This window comes from Halyomorpha halys, unplaced genomic scaffold, assembly GCF_000696795.3.
Source record: "Halyomorpha halys isolate HHAL.00 unplaced genomic scaffold, Hhal_1.1 Scaffold524.1, whole genome shotgun sequence".
Classification (NCBI taxonomy): domain Eukaryota; kingdom Metazoa; phylum Arthropoda; class Insecta; order Hemiptera; family Pentatomidae; genus Halyomorpha; species Halyomorpha halys.
Genome location: NW_027112095.1, coordinates 116,624 through 135,197, shown reverse-complemented (window position 1 = coordinate 135,197; position 18,574 = coordinate 116,624). Strand labels below are relative to the sequence as shown.

Here is an 18,574-nt window from a genome sequence, read left to right as displayed (position 1 = left end):
TTACTAAAAATCAGTATTTTTAGTAAGTTTTTTTTCAAGAGATGGCAGCACTTACGGTGCAAATTTACTTCTCATTTAAATCGGAATAATAAATTTCCCATCTGTAAACGAATTTACCATCTAGAACGCCATAGAAGTTACTGACATTGTTTCATTAATTTTTGTTGTAATTATTTTGGGATTTAAAAATTTTATCTTTGTTATTATCTGCAAATCAAAAAAAAGTGAGCTTATAGGCACTTGACCACAAGCACGGAATGTCTCATTGGTTTCAGTGAACAGTTCTACAAGTGCCTATAAGGCCACATTTTAAAAAAAGTATCGTTAACTCATATTTTTGCATCTTATTTTCCTTATTATTGGATTGGTGCTTTTTTAACCTAATTTCAGTAACTTCTATTTTCGAAAAACACAAAATGCACTTTACAGATCCGAAATCGGACCATCCGTTCAGGAGTAAATAGAAAAGTAAATTCTGGTGTGTCCCAGGAAGCGGTACATTTAGCCTTAAGCAACAATCAACAACATCAATTGTGACCGGTTTTTATGCTAAATGTTCAGGATTTTTTCGGTAAAAAAAAATTATTAACAAAATCAAGCTTTTTCGGCGCGAGGCTCAAAAAGTAGACATTTTTTATGGTTATCATATGTCAAAAATATTACTCATTCTATTAAATTTTTACTCACTAAATATTAAAAAACATAATGAGGACTCCAGTAAAGTTGGTCAACAAATTGTTTTTAGGAAAAAGCAAATCATATTCGTTTTTAGTGTCATCTGTAACTCTCAAATATCATTTTTTAAAGAAATTAAAAATTAGAGAAATTTCACCACATATCCGGTTCTAATATGTTTTATTAGATCCGGTTTGTGCCCTATGGTGCAGTTTATAGAGCCCTAAACCACTCCGAGGTTTCCTGTAGATTGGTTTAGTCGTGTTGAAGTTATTTCTATTTTTTTTTCAAAACAAATCAAAGGCGCATTTCGTAGATAATCAATTTTCCTAAAATAATAAGAAAAAATCAACTAAATTGGACCGGTATTAACTATTGCATAGTGATGTTTGCTGTTACCATTTATGTTACTACAGTCACTACATTATATATTGATTGATATTAAAGTTTTAGTAGTGTTCAATTAATGTATAGCGAAGCAGATCTGATAGTTATAAATAAAATATATGTTAAATCAAGGTCTATCAAAAGCATATATTGCCATTTAATCTTTACTAAGTTGACCAATATTCAGTAGAAAATACGAGTAATAATATGAACTGATTAATAGATAAAATTATAATAATAAATCTAAAAATTAGAAGAAGAAATTTTAATATTTGATCCACAAGTTTTTTTTTTTTTTTAAGGAAACATAATAAATGAAGAAATGGAAGAATTAGATTGGCTGAAGACTGGAAAAAAGAAGATACCTCAGCTGGAAACATTAGAAGGGCACTTCGTCATGGGATCCCAAATACATATCGATCAGCCGGAGGACGACGAAAAAGCTGAGCCAGCAGAATAAAGGTTCAATTTATTATAAAACTGTAATTAATAAAACCAGTTTATTAATATAGCTGTTATCAATATAACTTTTCTTTTCTTTTTTCTAACCATCTAAAATCTTTATTTAATTAACATATACAATATATACAATTTTCTTAAGTCTAATTTATATATACAAGAGCATTATTTACTATCTTCTTTTGCCGGATGGCATTTTAAGATAAGCTACATTGTCCGCTGGAGACGGGTTAACCGGGGTGGCTTAATAGCTGGAGGCTCACAAAGAATGGGGAGGGACCATTCCGGCTGTTATCAATATGACTGTTTCTATATCTGTTATCAATGTAACTGTTTCTATATCTGTTATCAATATAACTGTTTCTATATCTGTTATCAATATAACTGTTTCTATAGCTGCTATCAATATAACTGTTTCTATAGCTGTTATCAATATAACAGTTTCTATAGCTGTTATCAATATAACAGTTTCTATAGCTGTTATCAATATAACTGTTCCTGTTATTAATAAAACCTGTTTATTAAATCGAACCATTTTTGGATTGAATGAAAGAAAATTGGATTACCGGATTGAAGTGGATATTTGATGCTTAAGAGTTTCAGATTACGCTAAAAACGAATATAACGTGCTTTTTCCTTAACAAAATTTTATTGACCTACTTTGCTTGAGGCCTTTATAGGTTTTTATAATATTTTGAGAGTATTAAATCATTTAATAGAATTAGAAATATTTTTCCTAATTTTCCGAAAGAAACAAATCGATTAGTATATTATAGCTTTGAAAAAAATTTATGTTGAATTATGCGCCAATAAAGTTTAATTTTGTTCATAACATTTTTTCTAATAGATAAATCCAGGATTTCAATGGCTAAGAATATTCCCAGGACGAAACCGAACATTTAGAGAAAAACGGGGAGTACATCGGCTTAGAGCTTTAGAAGATCTTAGATGACTAACAAACATTACATCACTATGTAACTAAAATGTAAACATAACATTTTAATTTATAAAGTTATCATAAGAATATTAGGAACCTAAAAATACAAAATTAAAACTGTATAATCGTGTGAAATATTTTCTAAAGCTTTCAAATTATTATCTATTTGTGATGAAAAAGATGGTTTGAGGTGCAGTCAGAGAATAAGACAAATAAGTTACAAAACGTATTTAATATTTCCAACGTTTCGGAATACAGATAAAAATAAAGTAATTTTATCTATATTCATTCTGTGGAATTATTTACTTTATTCACTGGTTATTGTCTTGTTTTTGTTCTTAACCCTGATGAAGGCTATTAATAAGCTTCTTTGGAACAGGGCTGTATTTACTCAAGTCAAGGAGGTGGTAGAGGGGGGCTGAACACTCTTAAGATATGGGATCTCTCAAGAAAAGAGATGGGGGCCCTTTCAAGTTATTTTCTGGACAACTTTGGATTATAAACAACACGTCAGTTAATATCATTAATTCATTTAATATTTAAGAATTAATAAACATTGAAAAGAAAGATTAAACATTTATAAGAGGTACTTTTCTCGTAAAAAAGTGATATATTATCGATTTTTTATTAAATAACTCATGAATTACTTGTTAAAAGTCTATTTATTTAATACATCGTTTCTATCAACACCAGTTTACTTCTTAGTTTATTCTTGATTCGTTTTAATTTATGAATCACAAGAGTAAGTGTACGAGTGGGGCCCATGGAGGTACATATGGGTTTGGTTAGAACAACTATAGAAGGAGCTATTGTTTTCTCACTTAAATGGTATCGCAAATTCTAAAAGCACACACTGCAATTGTGGACACTAAACAAATTTATAACAGGCTGTTTTATTGCTTTAAAAAATGGCTAAAATTGGTCACTGCATGATCTACTATTAATACTCTCGACCATAGGAGTTAGGGGACTCCATGGATAACAAGCCACTGGGCCCTTAGTGTAAAGAAGGGCACTGCTTTGAAAGCTCACATTATAGGAAATAAATAAATAAAAATTAAAAAGCTTTTACTTACTGACACCTTTTTTTCGACGTGACAAACCAGCTTTTTATTGAATTTATTGAATATTGCTCGCCGAAAAGAAAATTCAAATATTTTAGTTCATTCTTCCAGGAAAAGGGTACAAAGCAGCTCCCCTATAAATATCAACTAATCTCATCGTGAAATGAGAACTTAAAAAACTATTTTAAGAATTGTGTTCTTCTATGCGGCGCCAAAAGTACACTATACCTGCACGACTGCCATGCGCTGCCCAGTCTACATCAGTATCCGAAAGAAGCAGTTTCCCAAATTTATCATAGTACAAGAGCTGGGAAGTAAAAAAAGCAGTTATCTCACCCCAATTTTTGATTACTTTAATGAAAACTATGTATAATTACTAGTCAAAATTGATGAGTCTACCAAGTATAGGTAGGGGGAATAAAAAATGGCGTACGTTTCAAAACCTTAAAAAAAACATTAATTTTTCAGTCGGAGTGAACATTATTTAAAGAGTAAATTTGCTGAAATATTAGCCCTAAAAGAAATATTTACGTCCAATAGTCTCGAGATATAGCTTTTTAAAAAGCAAAATTTCTTAAAAATCTATTGAAAGATTAGTAGTTAGTTAATTTATTTTGAGAAATTTATATCTCAGGAACTATGTGACGTACAGATGTCTATTAGCACTCAAATTAAAGCTAGTTTAATGGACTATAAAGAAGTTTATGACCTTTAGTATCAGTACCTGTACTATCAGCTTTGTGTTCATATCTGATCAAAACAAAAAAAATAACAATAATTCGAAATGCACACGTGCCATGAATAATTCAATTCCAAAAACCGAATCAGGACCCCCGAAAACACAATAAACGATTCCCATTTCGAAGACAACTACAAAATTAAAAACAAACAGAAACTCGCGATAGAAAATATGAGATCGAAAATCCAATTAAAAACCCGAAAACCTAATAAACTTTCTCCATATCCCAGAAAACTCCAAAAGTAACAATAAATCAAATCGCGCAGGCGCTTTTATAAATAGTATAGTGAACACGAAAATATTATCCTCAAAAACCTAATAAACTATACATTTACCTAAGAATTTTGTCAAACTAATAATTAATTTGCAATACTGGATCTTAAATAAAATTACGATATTAAGAACTTTAAAAAAAAATTAAAGATGTTTAAATCTACCTTTACCACTTTATAAAAAATATAAAATAAAATTGTATTAATAAGCATTTAAAAATAAATAAAATAAATTTTTTTTTTACAATTTTTATTTAGTTGAAATTAGCACTTAATATAGATTATCTAATTAATCTATGTTGGATGGATGTGTTGAAATTATTTGAAAAGTCATTATTCAATTTTACATAATTATTTTTAATAAGCAAAAGAAACAAAATATAATTTTTAAGCAATTATCCAAGTTCAGTTGGATTACAATTGAAATGGAAAAAGTTACAATTGAAATGGAAAAAGTGTCAACTAAATTGGAAGAAGTTACAATTGATATGGAAAAGGTTACATTTGAATTGGAAAAGTTTCAATTGATGTCCAAATGATCTTCTATTGGACACTAGAGATTAATTGATACTTGTAAATTCAAAGGCTAAATTTATTAAATTTGTTAAAGGAGTAAAATTAAATTAAATTTATCACTCTCCTGAAGTTGACCAATGTAAATTGCAAGCAGCTAAAAGCATGTGTAATACACATTTAAGAATCTAATGTATATTTGATATTAAAGAGAAAAAATTGCTATTAGTTGTAAGAAATTGATTATAAAATAAAATAAACTTTTCAGTTTGAAAAAATCAACAGCTCACTATAGACTAATTAAAAGAATGCAGTCTCATAAAGGTATAATCATCGTAAAAAAAAGAAATATTTTTTAATTATTATTATTGTTATCATCTCTATATTTTATTTATTACACTTTACAACTATTTCCAATATTTTGTTCAATATATGTATGCTTTTGCCTGTCTCACCTATCCAGCTATTAGTATCCAGCCCGTTTTATCTTACCTTGAAAACATTTATTAATATCTAGTAGACATTTTAGAGGAAAAAAAATCCTTTTATTATTATATTATAATATACTACATTGTAAAATTGGTAAAACTAAGAATCATTGAATATTTAATATTTTTTAGTGATGAATAATTGTTACCAAAAACTGGATTACTAAAATAATTATTTTCTTTCATACCATAATTCCAAATTATGTGACAAAATTGAAGGAAAATAAAATTGGCAAAAATTGGAGGAAAAATCAATTAACAAAAATTCTTTGGATCTTTACTATTAGAGTATGAATGAATATAACAATGAAGCAAAGCAGATACTTGGAGGAAATTCCAGAGAAAGTGGTTCGGGCAAGAGAGTGATGTTCAAAAAAGTTCAGTGAAATGAACTTTAAATGGCAGGAATTGCCTTTTTTCTTTTATGATTGTTTGGGAGTAATAGTCTTAATTAAAGATAAATGAAGGATTATGGGTGGAAATAATTTGATCCCAGGGAATATTGTCTATGGATACACGGGAAGTGTCACATTAACTTGATATAAAAGGGATATAAATGTATTATTTTAAGTATAATTAACAGAGGTAATTATTAGTTTATAAAAACAGCTTCTGTCACAATTTCAAAATATTGAAGGAAGTTAAAGACAACATAACTTACATATACACAGTGTAATAACATATTCATGCAGAAAGTCATGTAGGAACAGAATTGTGTTATAGTTTACTTTTGCAGCTTTCTTAACACAGTATAGCTTCATGTTTATGTGTCATAAATACAATTTTATGCCTTAAGTTACATAAATTAAAAAATATCTATTTGAACTATCTGTGACGCTTCCCATGTATTCATAGAAAATATTCCCTGGGATCATATGCTAACTTATTTCCACCCATAACCCTTCATTTATCTTCAATTAAGTCTATTACCATCAAACAAGAACCTGTATTGTCTGACTTTCAGACTGATATATATGGAAGATATTATCTTCATTCCACTGATCTGAGATTACCTCCAAATATCTGTTATGCCAAAACTCTCACAGTACAGAATGACAACCAAGACCCAAAGAATTTATGGTAATGGATTTTTTTTTCAGAGACATTAACATAAACATCAACACACAAAAAACTGTTGCCATCATTTCTCAGATAAGAAAACTCCTAAAAGATAACCAAAACTAAACAAACCAGCTATACAGACCAAGAGACATCTCGTCTCGGCATGAAACTAGAATCACACCTCTCATTGATGTTTGACCTGCTTCAAGAGAGTATATTTCTTTTATAAACTACCTATTATTCTTTTCTACCAACTTTCCTCTTTCCTTATTCTTTCTCCTTTACCCACTTTATCAGTTATCTATATTACAGTTATTTATATTACTACTTTTACCTTTTATAACTTTATATCTACTCCTTTAATTTTGTTACTTACATATTTAATTAATCGCATTACATTTTTCTTTATATTTTTTTATCAACTCAATTTTAATATTATTTATTTAGTAATGATGAAAAGATAGTTGACCATAGATAATATATATGAGGATGTACTGTTCCACTATGAATGCTGTTACACACTGCCTCCTAAAGAGGAGAATTCTGTGAGGTGGAAATTCGCACTGAGGCCTACCAATTTGCCTCTAGTCAACTCTCTGGGCTCTTAAATGCCATCTAGAGATGCTATGTGTAAGAGTTAGCTTTTAGTGTATCAGCAAATTCTACTACAATATTTATTAATTCAAATTGTACATTTATGAATATTACAATATGTTATATAGTTGTTACACATGACATTAAAGTATATACAAGGGATAGTACAAATATTAATGTATGGCATTTGCCTGATGATAGTAGTAGTTCCCGTGTTAACGGTTGGTCGCATCATGCCGGGCCATAGCAGTTTTGGCAGCTGTATTAGTTACAGTATAATCTAGAAGGTAGTAGTTTCACTATACCTGTATATTATTATATACATTTTCCATATGCTTATAATATTACACTATGCATTTTCTTGAATCCTACTTATGTACCTATATTATCTGTTATTTTCTTATGTTTCTTGTTATTCTGAACTTCCATTTAATCATGGTTGTTATCTTGTTTCTGTTTTTAGCCCTGAAGAATTTTGAGCCAAAACGTTGGCACTAATAAATATGTTTTTACTTATTTCTGTTCTTCTCTGACTGCACCCCCAATCATCTTATAAAAAAGTAAGTACTGATCCCTCCTTTTAGTTCCCTTGGTAAAATAAGGTGATATGCTTCTCTTTGAATTATGTTATTTTTTACCATAGTGTTTTCTTTCATATCTTATAATATTTTTTCAAAGAGACCGGGAAAAAAAATACTTAAGTGTCAACATTAGCTCCTGAAGAGTAAGAATCTACTACTTGAAGGCTGAAGACTTGATTGTACTCTGCTTACTGCTGTTTATGTGTTTCTGTTTAGCGCAGCACCTTTAAGCTGAGGGGACCACACTTATCCCGTGAAATACCCTCAGACGTTAAGGCAGTACACCTTAGTGCTCCTAGAATACCCCCTACTCCTACTGCACCTGGCCCCCTATCCTTGCATGGAAGATTTCCAAGAAGAGCTCCGAGACGGGATATAAGATTGTTATAAATGTAAACAAAAGTAAAATCATGGAAGCAGGGGGCTAGATGAAATAAATGCAAGTATGACCTGCAATGGAGAGTTTCTTGAATACACCTACCAGTAATTGGGCACAACTATAAGAAAGGATGGAAGGATCTACCATGAAGTGAACAGCAAGATTGGGAAGGCCAACCCAGCATATTCCGAAATCATAGGTTCGATTCTGGCCTGGGTGGGCCTCGACTTTTATTTTGTGGTTGCCTCTTGGAATGAAAACTTAACCTTCTACTCTGATTAGAATAGGTTGGATAATGGTAGGATAAATCCTTTCATCCTTCACTAACTGTTCATGTCAGAGATGAACAGATAGGGAATGAAAAAAAAGAAATAATCTGAACTAACCAAAAGTAGATTATTTATAGGATAAGGCCCTCAGAAAGGAGTATCCTGTGAAGGATAATAGGAATAACAAGAAGGTACAGCATAAGGAATGAACCATCAGAGAGGAATTAAAAGTGGTGTCACTAAAGTTAAAAAATGGAAGAATATCAACTGTATTGGTTTGTGTGCCAACTCCTTGAGGAGAGAAAAGTGAAATGATTCATGACAACTAAAAATAAAAGAGAAAAGACAAATGTACAATGGCCTCTTCGTCCTTATTTTTTTTATTATTTCTGTACCTCAATATAACGTATCATTGAGTTAATTAAAATATAACCATGGCAAACTTTTGGACTGGTGAGAAGAAAGGGCTCAACAACTGATAACAATTATTATCAGTTCAGTGCAATGCTTTCTTCACCTTTATCTTACCTGCTTCAAGATATTATTAAATTACAGGTTTATTTTAACTATCTATTGTTTTTTCTAATCTACCTACATACCTGAGTAGGCCTAAAGACATTGTTATCTCAAGGCTCAAATTGTATGTCCACATTACCACAATAATTTGGGCATAGTGTAATGGCATCCCTAGGATAACCATGTTCAGACCCCAACAAACTTGATAAGTATATTCTCTGTTATGCAAGATTAACTTGTACTTGTTAAAAATAACTGGCCTCAATGTTACCTTCTTTTGATTTATGAACTTTTCAGAAACACGGTTTTAAAAATATAACCATATTTTAAATCATCTGCTGTCGAACATCAATAATATTAAAACTTCCTGCTTGTTTTTTTTAATATCGACATACTCTTAGTTAAATTTTGTTTCTTGCTATAGGACCAATAAGGAGGCAGAGCCATCTTGCACTATTAAGTCAATTAGGGGTGCTGCTCACTATCAGACAATATTGGAACTAAAGGCCCAGAGCTTCTTACTTTGTTCATAATTAGAAAATAAATTATTTTTTTAATAAAAGGAAGATGGTCCAGGAGCAGTCAAAGAAAAAAACTCAAATAGTCATAAAACTATTTAATATTCACCAACATTTTGCCCCACATTGCAGGGGGACAAGCACAAAAATGAGAGGTTTACACGAAAAAGTATAGTAGTGAGGATTTGGCGGTTAAAATACTTTACATTCGAAAATAATACTCAAGATTATAAGCAAACCAAAGAAAATATTTTTAAAAAGTAAGAAAATGATAATATACATAATAGAGGGGGATTATTGTTATTAAAATTATATATATCGATAGGATACATTATAATATATGAATAGAATATTCTTTTTATATCCTACACATATATATAATGTTTTTTGTAATTTTAATGATCCCCTCTATGTATATTATAATTTGTTTACTTTTTAAAATATTTTCTTTAATTTGATAATACTCTTTACTTCAGCATTATTTTCAAATGTAACATATTTTAACCGCCAATACCCCCAACACTTTACTTTCTCCAGCAACCTCTTAATTTGTGCTCGCCTTCCATCTGCAGTTTCTCATCTTCCTTTATTCTTATTCCCTTTTAGTGTTTAAAAACGGAAATAGCAATAGATAAAAAAGAAATATAAAACACAAATATTTCTTTTTTATCTGTTATTATTTCTATTCTGATTAATAGTCAAAATACCTTTTGTTATTCTTATTTAATTTTACATTTCCCTGTACATCTCTTTTTAAATGACATTGTTCATTTATTTTTGTGTTTATTTAATTGTTTAAATAAATTTAAGTGTTGTTAATATCATTTTTAGCCCTGAGGCAAAACGTTGGGTCATATTAAATAGTTGAATAACTGAGTTTTTTTCTTTGACCGCACCTGGATCATCTTCCAATTTTATTTTATTTTTATTTATGGGAATACAGACTAACTGAAGAATAGCCAAATGGAACTATATCTTTAACACTGCAAACCAATCAGTTATTAGTAAAGAATTTAACTTACTTTAAACTTTTAGTAGATTTCAAAATAAACAAGCATATTATTAGCCGTTTATTAGTCACCGATTCACTTCTATCCTACAATAAAAAACCTTGGTGTCACCTTTAAACAACACCTCTCTTGGAATAACCATATTTCCCAAATCACACGCAAATCCATAACTGTACTCAAACAATTCCTAAAATTCCGTAATTCCATTCCTCAGAACACTCATCAGTATCCTCTTTTGTCTTCCCCCACTTCGACTACGGATCCTTAGTGTACGGAGGGCTATCTGCAGTACTAGAGTTGAGACTGAAGAGACTCATGAATTGTTTTGTAAGATTTATCTTTGGGTTCCCTAGGCACTCTCAAGTCTCCCGCTGGTATTCCGAGTTGAAGTGGCTCTATCCAACGGCCCGAAGGCAATACCTCCTTGGTGTTTTTCTATTCCAAGTTCTTAACATCAAAAAACCTACCTATATCATAGATCTCCTCACTCTTCATTCATCCATCCACTCATTAAACACCAGATCCCATCAGAATGATTTATATATGCCCTCCTTCTTAAGCAAATCCTTCATCAAACCTGCAACCTCCCTCTGGAATTCTCTTCCCATCTCCATTCACCAGTCCTCATCCATTCTCTCCTTTAACCAAACCTCCACATCTTTGTAATCAAATAAATAGGCAGTTATTGATCAACATTATAAACAGTAGTAAAGCCAATATACCAATGTAATTTCATTCTACTATCTGAAAATTTGTAAACGCTCGCCAGATAAAAATCTCACTATATGAACCATGTAATTATTCTTAGGGGACATATGTCCCAGAATGAAGTTATTTTTTCATTTCATTATTATTACTGGAGTAGATCCCAACCCATAGAAGTCTGCACACCACTAATTGAACTATGTGCAGGCTATCGCTCAAAAATCAAGATTCTTCCATCTTAGCCAGTCCAATAAGCTCACAAAATAAAACCAGTCTAATCAACCCCCTTAAAAAAAAAAAAATACTTGGCTTCTGATCATTAAACTTATAACTATTTTCATTGCCTTTTTTTTTGAAAAAGTAATCTTGCAATTACAAAGCCATAAACAGTTTATGAGGTTTATTATCAAATTTCTTTGCAGGAATTATTCTTTTATTTCTATTTTGATATAGTTTGCCCTGTATCTTTTTTAGTTTGTCAGCATTTCAAGACCATTTCCCAGGATTCCCACTACTTTTCTACCAAATTTTCAGTAATTTTTATTATTTTCAACATTTACGTTATCTGACGATGTATCAGTATCAATACGCTTAAATTCCTTGAATTATTTCAAGCTATTCCACTAATAATCAGCTTATAAATGACATATGATTAAAAACAAAGTTTAATTCACACTACACTTTATGAGGTATCTTGTTATCTGCTATATTTATATTATAATATTGGTACCTGTGGATAAAAAACATTCCCACAGCATAACTAAACAAAAACCATTGAATACAAATACTTTAATTAAGGAAGGGATAAAGAAAAATACAATAACTCAAAAAAAAAATTCTTATTGATAATTTGTTTCACATTTCATTAGGAATTACAAAAAAGAATTCAGTAAGTAGTTCATAATTTCATATTGTTCAGTCAGTAAAATAAAATGTTAATAATTTAAATCAACCTTAGGTTTTAAAACCAAAGATAAAAGAACAAAATTAATAAAACCAAAAGATGTCTATATAAGGGAGAGGGGGTGGGGCTATTTTTCAGATACTAGGAATATTTTTAGGATAAGTGAATATATACGTGTCGAGGAACCGGAGTGTTCACGAAAAAGCTCTTTTCCCGATTTGTTTCTTTTAAGTAAACACAACACAATCCGTGTGCTTCTCATCGATTTAACTTTACAACTTCTCAACATTGGAGAATTAATAAATTAGTAACGTAACAAAGTATAGCACATGGCATTGCAGCGATGAGAAGTTTTTCTCCATCATCGCCGAGATTCCTCAGACAATAAAAGTGAAACGGAATGCAGTGATAAATTAGAGCAGGAAAGGAAAAAAATCAAGATGAAAGCGTGCTGGAATATTTTTGACCCCCTCCATTTTCCGATCGAAATATGAGACAATTATTGTTTTATTTTTTTAATTCATTAAAGAATAAGAAGATAATTAAAAAGAAAAAAAATGAAATAAATAAGAAAAACTACAATTTTCAACTAAGTTCTTAGGAAATTTTAAAGCTATGGTGAAAATTGGTCAAATACTAGTCAACACTTCAAATTAAAAAAAAAAGTCAACATAATCACACAAGGGAACAATTCCCTACTTAGTCATTTACAAGACAAAACATACATTTTTTAAACTTTTTTCCCGATATCATGAGCTCGGTCTTTTTTTTTATAAGTGAACGACATCCCTAAATGTTTTCTAAAGCTCTACAATACGATGGATGTACTTAAAAGGAAAGGGAAACTTGGAATGCGGTATTTACACTCTATTCTATAAGCTCCTTAGGCTGCTCCCAAGGGAATATTTCTCTTCCGAAGTGACCATAAGTACTCGTTTTCTGGTAAATGGGGTTCCTCAAATTTAGGTCTCTGAAATTAAAATATATATTAATGATTGATAATAAAAAGGATAAAGATACAAATTTGAAATTTATAAATGCCTTTTGGTTTAATATTTTTAATAATGAATCTTGTTATTGATCAAGAAAAAAAACTTCAAAATGAAACTTTTAACATTACAAAATAAGAATAATCCAAAGATTAAATTGAAATAAAAAGAAGAAAGAATTCCCGCATTCTACAGCTTATCTCTGAAACTATTGGTTAATCTAGGATTAAACTGTCATATCAGCAAAAAATTTACTATTGTTTATATATTTATATAACTTGAATTGTTTATTTGCATCATACTATGTGCTTATAATAAATAATAATATGTGTTCATAATATTTGGATGAATTTAAGTAACCAAAATCTCTGAGGCAGAAAAAACTTTGTTCTCAAAATTATTAAAATTCAATTACAACAATTTAAATAAGGAGGGCAACATAAGTCAGAGGTAGTTTCAGAATGATCCTCACAACTTGTGATTTGACATTTAGATTTTGTTTTCTTCAAAATGGATAATGGGATGTTTCATAAATCCCAAAGCCATTTATGAAGAGGAATTTTTTTTAAAATATTTAATTGAGATGGAAGAAAATTTATTTAAATAATTATGATATAGAAAACTAAGTTTAATAGTAACCTCAGACATAGGTGGCATTGGATTTCCTCAATGAAATAAATGATCAGAATAGCAAATACAGAAATTCTTCTTAGACTTATTTTGAATAAAAGTTATACATACAGACAGATAAATCGAGATAGAGAATATTTACATTACATAAATAATTCTACTAATCAAGCTTTCTACTTACTTGACTATTTTTCCTGGTCGGAGATCGAAATTTTTCTTAACAATAGTTAATAGTTCTTTTTGTGTCTTTGTCGACGTACCGTAGTCAAAAAGAGTGATAGAGATTGGTTCAGCGACCCCAATGGCATATGAGACCTGAGAAAAAATAATGACGTAATAATACTGTCAACTAAATAAAATATAGTCCAGAATAAAACTAATTTTAAAGCTAACAACAAACCTGTACGAGACAACGTTTGCAAAGAGCAGCTTTGACGAGAGATTTTGCTACCCATCTAGCAGCGTAAGCAGCAGATCTGTCAACTTTGGTGAAATCTTTACCAGAGAAAGCACCACCACCGTGAGCACCCCATCCACCATACGTATCAACAATAATTTTTCTTCCAGTGAGACCAGCATCACACTGAAAAGTATAATGTTTTACAAATAAATAAATTATTTTTATTTTTGGGTGAAGATACAATCTACAAAACTAAGTTTACCAAAAAAGCCTCAGAATAAAGTGGAATTGATTTACATCAATTAATGGTCGTCAGAGTAGCAAATACAGAAATTCATCATAGGCTTAGTTTGCATGAAATATTTGTTACTGATCAAGGTTTTATAAATACTTTATAAACCATTTACAATGCCTATACACATATTTAGATAACAGCAATAATAATTTTTTTTTCACATAATTTAATACTATATTATCAAATTGAGGGCCAGTTATTATTCAGAAGCCAGGTTGGCTTGGATTTTTGAGAAGATAAAGTTTATTTGTTAATAATTGATATTTTCTGATTTTTATCAATACCTAAGCATACATTTGGTTTAGATACATTTAGAAAGGAAAAAATAACTTCAGTTAAAAATGGGATAAAAAAAAATAATTGAAAAATGTTATTTAATCACTTTTACCTCTAACCAACCAGTGTAAGAATTATAGAACAATGATGAGAAAATCTTAATGCTACTGTTTTATTAATAGGACTAAAAGTTAAAATAAAATTAGTTCATATCAGAAATTAAGATTTAAAAAGAAGTATGGACTAGTTTTGGAAACTGATGTATATAATAACCTACCAATGATAAGAAACAGGAAATCAATAAGAGAGAGGGAAAATATATATATATATATTTATATATGAGACTAAACATATCGACCTAACTCATCAAAACAGTTTAGATCACAATTAAATGTTATTTTGAATAAAAACAGAATTATTTGTATAGACTTAACTGCTTTTAACTATTGGAATAAATGGCATATCATGAGATATGTATATACAATACATACAATATGAGATAGTAGATAATCAGGTATCTGTACAAAACGTTTAACAGAGAAAGAAGATTAACGGCTAAGTAACTTATTTTGTTGAAATTATGTAATGAAATCTAGAATATGTAAGATAGTTAGCTTAAATTTTCATTTTAATATAGATTAATAACACCAGAGAGGCTAGCTAATAAACAATTGTAAATAAGGATTTAACCAATAGTAAACAGCAATGTTCATTCATATGCTAACACGGAAGAGGACTCTCCCAAGGTAGGAAGGAACGAGTAAAAGTCGAGAGAAGTGCAAGCTTACATGATGCATGGCTATGAGTGATGTGTTACAGTTCAAACGGCTAGACAAACTTTTTTTTTGGTCCACCATACATTTTTGAATTTTTTTTCCTCTTTTCTAAGCTAACATACGATTGTTTATAATTGAACCTTGACGTCACAACTAAGCTAAAGGAGAATATGTTGCTCCCTCACGCTTGAAAGCATATGGATAGTAGCAAACTCAGTATTTGGACACATATCTTAAATCTTGTGACACAAGTAAGTATCAAAAGAAAGTCTAATTTTGTCAGAAAAATATTAAAACTGCTAAAAGAAAGAAGAGAGAAAGTCTTGCCATCTGACAGCATTGAGAAGATGCTTGAAAATTAACCCACCTAATGAAAACAAATAAAATAGAAGCTTACTTTTAAACTTACGCTATTAAAATCAAAACTAAATCCTATTATTAATATACAAAATCCTTAAATTACCTGAGGTCCACCAAGCACGAACTCTCCGCAAGGATTGATGTGAACAATCGTGTCAGAATCTAGGTACTTGGCAGGGATGACTTGATGGATAACATCCTTTTTGACAGCAGAACGCAGTTCAGATAAGCTTACTTTTTCCGAATGTTGAACTGATATGACAACAGTGTGGACGCGAAGTGGAACACAAGCTCCACCAATGAACTTATACTCGCAGGTTACCTAAGGCAAATAATACAACATAATATTGAAGGACTTTTATAAACACAACATGAAAGTAAATTCCTTATATGTAGTAATTATAAATATCAGATTCACCTAATAAGGTTTTAATGACATATCAAGCTAAAATTCTTTCAAATAGCTGTTTTTATATAATTAATTTTGAATATCTTTTAATTTAATTTTTATTAGCTCGAAAATGGATAATTTTCAAAACAAATTAGATAATCCATTATTTTCGGACTTCTTATTTTTCTGAGTGATGTTAACCTAATCTGTTACCCTCAGATTAAAATTTCATCATTAAATGCAGAAGTAGCAAATACGTATAACATCACAGGGCAACAATTTATAATACACAGCCTATTCAAATGATGTGTTATAACCTATAAGAAAATAGACTAGTTTAAATAAAAACAAAAATATTTGGATAACAATTGCTTAAATACTGACTATTTGTTGACTTATATTATGTTAATGTCTTAATTGAAATTCTGAAACAGTAGAGGCTCTTTTCTTAGTTAATGCCAACCATCATATTGTAACTGACAAATTACTTGTAATAAACCAATTTAGGCACTACTGATGGATAGGTATAAAGGAATGGACCAATAATGAACAGTTCATAAAATTTACATCTGATTGCATCAATAGAGAAAAATCTTCATTATCCAATATTATTGTTTAGTAAGGGAAAAACATTTTGACTGTTCATAATGGCAAAAGCAGTAAAGCAGAAGAGAGGGGGAATTCGTAGGTTGCTTTTTAGTCACATGTTCATTAATTACCATTAAATAAACACTATAATGATTATTATATTTTCTTGATGAAGAAATATTAAAAAACAAATTTAACATTACAATATTTTTATTTTTATTCCTTTTTAACATAGTTTAAATGGTACACTCATTGTCAGGAATATTCGATAAGCCAACAACCTATCGTTATTATATTTTTCAATATATCAAGATTGTTGTCCTAAAATATTTTCCACGCACAATTTATTTATCTAATAGCAACCAATGTTTGCCATTATTTTTTTTTTTTAATAAAAAATAAGGATGAGAAACACAAGGGGATATTAAAGTCTAAAATTTGAAGTATAAGTGAGCAAATCTTTATTAATTTTAATTCATCATAAAAAAAAAAAAAATTGAATGTATATAAAAAAAGCTTAATGGTAAGATATAAATTTTTGTGCATCATGACATTTTTAAGAGATAATCTAAATTGTAAAAAATGACTTGAAGTAGCCTGCTAAAAACTTTAATAGGATTAAGAGCAATTTAGAATGACTGATACTTAATTAAAGATACTAAAATTTTACATAGCATATACCCTCAGAAAAAGTTCTAATCATCGTGATCAATAGTAGCAAATACTCATTTCAACATCATCGGGCATATGCATGAGAATGTTACTAAGGTAAATGAGTCATAACTACACAATACAGATTTTTGAATGGCACCTACCTGTGCTTTGGTATCTGGCCGAGCCCACCAGAAAACACCATTCCTTCGTAATTCAGCAACTCTTTCGTTAAGCTTGTGTGCCAATACAACAGTCAATGGCATGCATTCTTCAGTTTCATCTGTAGCATACCCAAACATGAGACCCTAAAGGAAAAATAAAACCTTATAAATGAAAGAACAAAAAAAAAACAACATAATTAACATATAATATATATCTATAATTCAGAATTAAATGGTCAAACAATGGTCCTAAATTAAATTATTTAGAATAATTTAATAATCATTCTTAAACTAGTTAAACTAACACTAAATAATTATTCTTTAACATGCTTAATGTATATTAGAAAGCTTTGACTAACCATTTTTAACCTACTTGACTTGATGAAAGCAACAAATTAATAATTAAAATGGGACTTTACTTCTTTAAATGTACACAGGGTAAGGGTAACTTAACGGAAACCTTAATTCCTACAGATATCTACCAAAAGTAGTGAATACTTAATCATGAATGAAGTGTAAAAGATGGGGAATAACTGTTAGCATTATGGCTCAGGTAATGGCTTCAATGTGTCTAACCATGCTTCTTGAAGTACGACATTTAATGGACTCTATACCTCATCGATTCCATATAGTACAAGAGCCCACTGGAAAAAGTAATTTATTCCCCCAATTCTTTTATTACTTTAATGAAAACTATGTATAATCACTAGTCAAAATTGGATGAGTCTGCCTAGTATAGCTAGAGGGAATAAAAAATTTAAAAAAACTATTAAATATAGTTAAAAGGGGAATAAAAAGGGGGGTTGTTCTGATAGGTTTAAAAAATTAATTTTTTATTCTCAGTTCCATGTATTTAAAACTACCTGTGACAATAGAAAACCTATTAGATTATCATTTAGAGTAAATTTGCTAAAATATGAGCCCTAAAAGATTTCATTCGATAGTTCCTGAGATATATTTTTTTAAAAAGCAATATTTCATA

General features: G+C 29.9%; 2 protein-coding genes across 5 annotated transcripts in view; one reads left to right on the top strand and one right to left on the bottom strand.

The window, feature by feature from the left end:
• LOC106683877 (dynein axonemal light chain 1) overlaps positions 1–8,959 on the top strand; it is a 22,872-nt gene extending 13,913 nt beyond the window's left edge. Inside the window, exons 5-7 of one of the 3 annotated variants that reach the window (XR_010844134.1) lie at positions 1,365–1,524; positions 7,654–7,750; positions 7,869–8,959. Coding sequence is in view for 1 of the 3 variants with exons in the window: in XM_067050103.1 (XP_066906204.1) it covers positions 1,365–1,522 (158 nt within the window). In the remaining 2 variants the exon portion in view is untranslated. Of the gene's footprint in view, positions 1–1,364; positions 1,572–7,653; positions 7,751–7,868 lie in introns of those variants that run through there. The other 2 variants (XR_010844133.1, XM_067050103.1) reach the window with 2 other exon arrangements.
• Positions 8,960–11,992: 3,033 nt separating this feature from the next.
• Sam-S (S-adenosylmethionine Synthetase) overlaps positions 11,993–18,574 on the bottom strand; it is a 19,446-nt gene continuing 12,864 nt past the window's right edge. For both annotated transcript variants that reach the window (XM_014425620.2, XM_014425621.2), the window contains exons 5-9: positions 17,593–17,736; positions 15,902–16,120; positions 14,092–14,274; positions 13,873–14,006; positions 11,993–13,042 (exon numbers count right to left, since the gene is read on the bottom strand). In XM_014425620.2, coding sequence (XP_014281106.1) covers positions 12,940–13,042; positions 13,873–14,006; positions 14,092–14,274; positions 15,902–16,120; positions 17,593–17,736 — 783 coding nt within the window. In that variant the 3' untranslated portion in view covers positions 11,993–12,939. The remainder of the gene's footprint in view (positions 13,043–13,872; positions 14,007–14,091; positions 14,275–15,901; positions 16,121–17,592; positions 17,737–18,574) is intronic.